Below are 7,068 nucleotides of genomic sequence, written 5' to 3' on the forward strand. Positions count from 1 at the left end.
TAGGGAAAGTAATTGCTGCTGGGATTACAATTATTTTTCTAGCTGACGAAGTTTGACTTTCTAATTAAGCACAGAGTCACAGGGAAGACAGGAGCATGAATAGTTTGGCTTACAAAGCGCAGAGCTGTGAAGCTGGTGATCAGGGTTAGTGTCTATCTTTTGCTCTTGCAGCCTTTGAGAGTGTTTTATGCTAAAATTCATGATTTTTTTTTTTCCAGGCTTGAACACTAAAATGATGTTCCTTAACACACACATGATGTGTGGTAAAAAAACAAAAACAGGATGAGACTAATAATAGGATGTCTAGCACATTTATGTTTTTCCTTACATCCTGTACAAGCAGTGCTGACTGCCAGGGGGCGCGTTTCATCACCTGCTTTACTGTAGCTATACAGAGAAAGGTGAGGCAACAGTGGGGGCATGATAAAATACATTTCCTGCATGTTTGTTCACATCCAAAGCTCTTATTTCATGGAGCCACTTATTCACTTCCTAATATCTGCTTTGTATTCTTGTCAGCCTGTCATGATGTGAGCCATATTGATTTTTATTAATTTGCCAGACTTCATTATCAACAGACTGTGGAAAAATACAGAAAATCAAAACTTTGCAATCATACATTTTGTGAAGAAAGACAGGAGGTGTCACCTAAACTGTACTTAAATGATTGGGCTGTATCGATCCCTCTGCCCAGGAGCATGAGGTGAACAGGAAGCAGCCTGAGCCGTGCCTCCAGAAACTGCAGTCACTGATAGTGTCCATAGATCGAGGAGCTGTGACTTTTCTAATTAGAGAGTTCGGAGAACTTAAACCCAGGTGGATTAGCTCATGCATAGCTCCAGGCTAGCCATTAACACCAAGCCAGCCTGGCAAACAAGAAAACAGAGAGACAAGAGGAGGAGAGCAAAGGACCAGGGAGGGGCTGAGCAAGTCAACCCTGGTGTGACTGTGCCCAGGTCAAAATAATTGATTTGACAAGAAAAATTACTAATATGGTATCTGTGATGTTTTTCTTGTAAATTTAAGAAGGCCCATTTTGTTTAGACTAAAGAGCATCCCAGAGGAGGTTTTCAATCAGGTAAGACCTTACCTTGTGATTTAACTTCCTGATAGTCTGGGATTTTATGGCAGCTCCATAAAAAAAAACTATAAAAAAGAAAACTTGAAAATGGTTTTTGAATTGCATTCAGAATATAGATAATCTGTATTCATTAATGTCTGAATGTATGATTTCACATGCTTACAATGTAACCACACTAATACTCTGATGTTCACGTATGCTGAAACATCTTTGGTAAGATGTCCATTTGATTGATCGTTTCCTTTCAGGAACACATGCCCTCCTTCACACTTTGCCAGCTAATAAACCCTTAAGATTCACACCTACACAAACGCATCAACATGTGCCCCACTACCACACATTCTTTCGCACACACAACATGCTCCCTACCCATTCGCCCGCACAACCTCAAGGGAGGCATAAGAAATAAATTCGACACTTCCGCTTACCCAAGAAGCGCCTTAAGGACAAAGAAATTTAATCTTGGATAAGCCTCCTGATAGAATCTCTGCATTAGCCCTCTGCTGCTGGTTCACAGCTATCCCATCAACCCTTACCTCCCACACCTTGGCCCAATTCCCTCACATCTCTCCTCCTATACACTGGCTATTTTTTTCACTCTCCTCTTCACTCCTCCTCCACCTCTCCTGCTGCCCCAGCACTTCTCTTCACTTTTCTTTCCTCTCCTTTGTCTTTAGTTACACTTTTTCCTCCAGTTCAGTACCACCTTTTTGTCCCTGCATCCCTCTGACTCTCCCTTGGCTCCCACCTCATGCCTCCACCACCCCTTGCAGTTCTTCTCACCAGCCTCCATCTCACCATCTATTCCCAGCTGTGGCACATACTGCATATATCTATATTTCCGTTCCTCTCCCTCGTCAGAACGCTTTAATACCATTGGTATTAAATGCTGGCACAACCTCTTCTGCATACTTAAGCAGGCAGAGATCCTTGTAAGGCTGTTAAAGTGCTTAATATTTTCAGCACGCCACTGACTTAAGCCCCTTAAGTGCTTTGGCAACACTTATTCCACGGTGGCACCAATGAAGCCCATTAAAAATTTGATTTGGATGAGAGAGAAAGGGGAGGAGAAAAAACAGGATGGGGAGATAGGGGATAAAATTTGCCATTACCTGTCTTCCTTCCACACACGATAAAAACAAACATGCCCATCAGGGGGTTGCCCATGCAGGGACCTTGCAGACACACAAAACACACTCACTCACCAGTCTTGCAGTGATTTGCAATGTGTCCTTCTTTTTGTCTGTAATTATGTCCTTGGTTGCTCCATAAAGCACTTTGTGATGACCCCATTTTGTTCAGAACATTGATAAATACGTTTAACTTTATTTGGGTTGATAATGGGGAACATGTTTCGAATTGAATGCAAAAAAAAGTTTTGTAAATTGCCTATGATGGATTAGAACAGATAGTTTATGACCAGTTGATTATGTACAGGTAGAGGTGCTATTATAATAGCAGAACTGTGTTGTCTTTTCCCTTTTAAAGGACAATGAAAGTCATAGACTCAGACTCTAGTGTAGTTAGCTTCCACTATTGGCTTGGTATTGTCAGTTTTATTGCCAGTAGCAGTAATGATAGTACATGTGGCAATGAGCTTGAACAAAGGAATTGCATTATGCATGATGTGTTGCTGCAAAATGTACTGACAGGTTGGACTAGCTGCTAGCAATGATTTCGGTTTCATCAGCATGAAAATATGGTGCAGATATATTTATTGAGCCAGGTTCACATCAGCTAAAATCATCACTGTCATAGTCACATTAATTTCTGCTCTATCCACATCTGCTTCGAATTACTGTCACACGCAAACATACAGCGTTCTTGTCAGCAGACAACCATGTGCATCCCTGCAGCCATAAAAACAGCTATTTAACATAAAGAGGCACTATGATGCCTCTGTGTGTGCCTGCATGGATAAATTAATGGGTAGTAGATAGTGAAAGGGCCAAATGTACACTCTGCTTCAGTCAACACTGGACAGTCAAGCACATTCAGACACACGCCGCCACTGTTTGTTGACCTGAAAGACCACCATTGTCATTGCTTCCATGCACACACACACACACACACACACATCCCTAACCTTCACAAAATAGTATGCAAAATATGCAGACACTGATCCCACACACACATTCTAAACAAGGGGAGGGATGGCAGGGTTATATAAACAAGTGGAAACCAGAAACCAGATAGACGGATGGATGAGATCAACAATGATACTACGCCTGGATTATAGCAGTTTTCCAGGATCAGCAGAAAAGAAGTGAAGCCAGTAGAGGACAAACTTGTGGGAACTAACTAGCTGCTATGGACTGACTGGAGGATTAAAGGAACAGAGGAGAAAAAGAGGGCAGAGCAGATAAACTAAACACAATTTGACGCGATCAATTTGAACAAGTGAACAGACTTTGTGTAACGTCTGTATGCTGCCAGTCCTCGGAGCCGCCCGACCCGAGCTGCTGGTGCACACCAACAGAGTAATTTTCTCAGCGTCAGCCAGTTGACCAGTGAAGTCAGCTCTGTAGGGAAGATTGGCGATGATCCTCTTTCAGCTTTGCCAGAAGCATCAGGGCTGTCGCCATTAGATCTCATTGTGTTTGCAGTGGCACAGTGAGTGAGAGAGCAAGCAGTGTGTAGTAATCTAAGGATGACACGCACACTTTATTCCGTAAGCTAGTGCTCAGTGAGGTGTGTGGTGCAGCTCGTCACGCGTCGTCTCTGAACTACAAACGCACACACACACACACACACACACACCATCACACTTATTAAACACACTTACTTACACATACAAGCACAGTAGAGCCACACAGTCCTAGATATCTAGGAGGCGTTTGGTCCTGACAGTCATTGGAATCTTGTCCAGACCTTAAACACAGCAGGCTCTCAGATCAGTGTCCATCTGGAATGCACCCAGGCACTGACTGCACCCAGTGGAGCATATTGGAAAGGAAGAACTAGGCAGGTCGATGCTACACGATTATACTGTCTAATAGGCTGTGATTACACTGAGTAGTCTAAAATTACTATGTAAAATCACCATCCATTTACGCGACAGCGTATACATGATAGCGTACCAAAAGAGTTCTAGCATTCAAGAAAATAATGGTAAGATACCTTGTGAGAATGATGTGAACCAAAAAGTGTACAGTAATATGTGAAACTAAAGCGTCTTAGTGCGGCTTGTGCAGCCACTTTTAAGTTGGTTATTCTACACAAAGCAAGCACTTCTACTCTCCGTCTTTATAGTGCAGCACTGAAGCTCAGTGAAGTTTGTTTAACCTCAGCTATTTCCAGATGAGTTGCATTAAGACAATATCTCAGTCTCTCCAGAGACCTGGCCAGTTCATTTATAACTCAAAGGAACATTGACTTCTGCCCACTGATTTGTGGGTGAGAAGTGCTGAAAGCCTTGACTCATTAAAGTACGATCTGTTCAAGAATGAACACGGTTGCCCTAGATTGCTCTGTCCTTGAGGGCACAGCAATGTAGGTAGCTCTATTTAAAAAGTTAGCATTCAGTCAACATCAGTAGAATTAAACTTGACTTGCTTTGTAAGACAGTTCCCCAGCCTGTATCTGACTGAAATATAGTAATATTGATGTTTTCTGGTCCTTGGAGCAGTGTGGTTTGACCTACAGAAGACAAGCAGTTTGTTGTTGTGGTTAATTGTGTGGCTGATTGTTAGGGCGCCTGCTATTCAGAACAAGCTTTGCAAGTTTGACACTGCAGTGTACAGCTGGTGATCAGCTAATTAAGTTGTCCCTCGTTTGGTTAATTGCCTAGCTGCCACTGCTGAATACCATTGCTGGTACAGAGAATAGTTTTGCATATCTGCTTTGGTCACTCTTGGTAGTGGTTTGTCTACTTATTGATCTGATGGTCTTGAACGTTGGTTTCAGGAGGCTCCGAGCACTGTAGAAAAAAAGCCAGCCTAGCAGTGTTTGCTTTATTGGCATTTTGGTTAGATGGGCCTGAGCTTGTGTATTGCTGTTGTAGCAGCAACACTTCTGCACCGTATGGATTTAAGGCGATGCATGTCATGAGTTCTTTCTAAGCAGCATAAGGTGCTAAAGTCAACAGTGGAAGTTTTTATTGGCCTAAGCTCATTTCTATGATATACAGTTGCAGACCAAAGTTCTTTGTATTGTGTGCAGGCCCTGGCTACATCTCAGTCCCTGAAGACATTGCAGCTAAAGCAGTTGCATCTGTTGTGGTGCCGTGTAGCTCAGAAGAGTCCTTTCTTTAGATGGTTTCCTCATACAACAACTTGTGTCTGACTACACTAAAGTAAAGCTGGGCAGTTAGTGTGTGCACGTGTCTGCAGCATTGCAGAGAACAAACCAGAGTGTGTGTGTGTGTGTGTGTGGACAAGTTTGCCTGTAACACTGCAGACAGGGTCACAGAGGAGCCATTGATCAAACGTGCACATCCATACACATGTTCACACATACGCAGACTGTTTCTCAATACACAATGAGGCCTGTCCAGAGCTCTCTCCTCTGCCGCTGCCACCTCCTCCGTGCCCCCTTCTCCTTGGCCCTGCGCAGCCTGGTCCTGGTCCTGCTTTGCATCACTCGTAAGTCATGCGTGGATGAACACACACATGTACATACACAAACATACCAATTACAGGACACGAGCAGAACCGAATAGAATGTTCACACACTTGTTGCAGGTTATAGTCAGGATGTGACAATTTATTGTAAGTACAGCACAGGCTCTTTGATTTTTAATATGGTTCAAAAAATTGAGTCCAGTACTGCAAAGCACACAGTTGTGAATATGTTACTAATTGCTGTGAAGTGATACAGAATGAGATCCATTGCAGTACCCAGTGCATGACCAAGAGAGGAATAGCTGGTGATGGAATGGTCATGAAATGAGATTTGTTCACAATGCGGGTAATTAAGTTACAATTAGCAATTAAGATTAAGAAAAGAGAGAATATGAAGACATGAGCGTATGCCCAGGGGGTGAAAGAACTGGGCAATGAAAAACCAGACAGTGGAAGAAAAGAGAAGGGGAAGGCTGGACCAAAGGGCTAAAAAGGACAGTCAAGAATGAAAACAGAGAAAAGAAAGAGAGATACTGTATAAATGTGGCTGAAGCCTTTTTCACAGCTTTCCTCTGAAGAACCTAATAAAAGAAAGTTGGACCCCAGAGTGGGAGAAATCTAGCGAGCCAAATGGAGAGGTTGTCAAATAGAAAGAGAATGGGAGAAAAGGTTCAGTGCAAGAGACCAGTAGAGTAGAGAAAGAAAGAGACTGACGCAGGGTAATAACAACCAAGCCAGAAAGAAATTTGTACACTATACTGTATGTGGAGGAGAGAGCGAGCAGCGAGACAGAGATGGAGAGCAATGCAGACTGTGTGTGCGTGTGTGTAAGAAAGACAGAGATGGAGAAGAGGGGTACAAAAATGAAATAAGAAACAAGGCCTCAAAAATAGCTCCATGAGGTCAAGACTTGAAACCAAGAGTCATTAGGCAGAGATGGCGAGAAACAGCAGTGCACGAAGTGGAGTGGACTCAGTGGCAAAGTTTCTAGGTGCTATTAATAACTTGTGTCTTTATTATTGTGCATTTAATACAGGGAGATATATTTTCCCCTAAAATCTCAATTCAGTGCAGGTTTTCTTTTGTTCCTTTCTTCTTTCTTTCTTTCTTTGCATATTAGATCAACACAAGGACATTGTGTTCTGTGGGATGTTGTGGGGGATGATGGGTGGGGGTGACAATAGGAGAGTGAGGGATACTGAGAAAGTAAGGGTTTGTGTCTTGGCAGGCAGCATGCTTATGTAATTCATGCCTGTTGGGCAGTTTTGTGTTGGTCCTTGAATGTGCACATGCATATACTCTCACATACACATTTAACACTATTTCACAAAAGCACACAAAGATACTTTTGCTTTTAAATGCATGCACACACCCAGACACATTCAACAGCATTTCAAATGCAACAAACGTATACACACCCAAGGG

General features: G+C 42.8%; 1 protein-coding gene across 6 annotated transcripts in view; it reads left to right on the forward strand.

The window, feature by feature from the left end:
- The window catches only part of cadm4 (cell adhesion molecule 4), a 145,653-nt gene that overhangs the window by 102,713 nt on the left and 35,872 nt on the right, over window positions 1-7,068 (forward strand). For 2 of the 6 annotated variants that reach the window (XM_020590099.1, XM_020590100.1), the window contains exon 1: window positions 3,261-5,664. The exons of 2 other annotated variants lie outside the window; for them this stretch is intronic. In XM_020590099.1, coding sequence (XP_020445755.1) covers window positions 5,526-5,664 — 139 coding nt within the window. In that variant the 5' untranslated portion in view covers window positions 3,261-5,525. Of the gene's footprint in view, window positions 1-3,260; window positions 5,665-7,068 lie in introns of those variants that run through there. 2 more of the 6 variants (XM_020590096.1, XM_020590101.1) reach the window with 2 other exon arrangements.

The sequence above is a fragment of the Monopterus albus genome, unplaced genomic scaffold (assembly GCF_001952655.1).
Source record: "Monopterus albus unplaced genomic scaffold, M_albus_1.0 scaffold11.1, whole genome shotgun sequence".
NCBI lineage: Eukaryota > Metazoa > Chordata > Actinopteri > Synbranchiformes > Synbranchidae > Monopterus > Monopterus albus.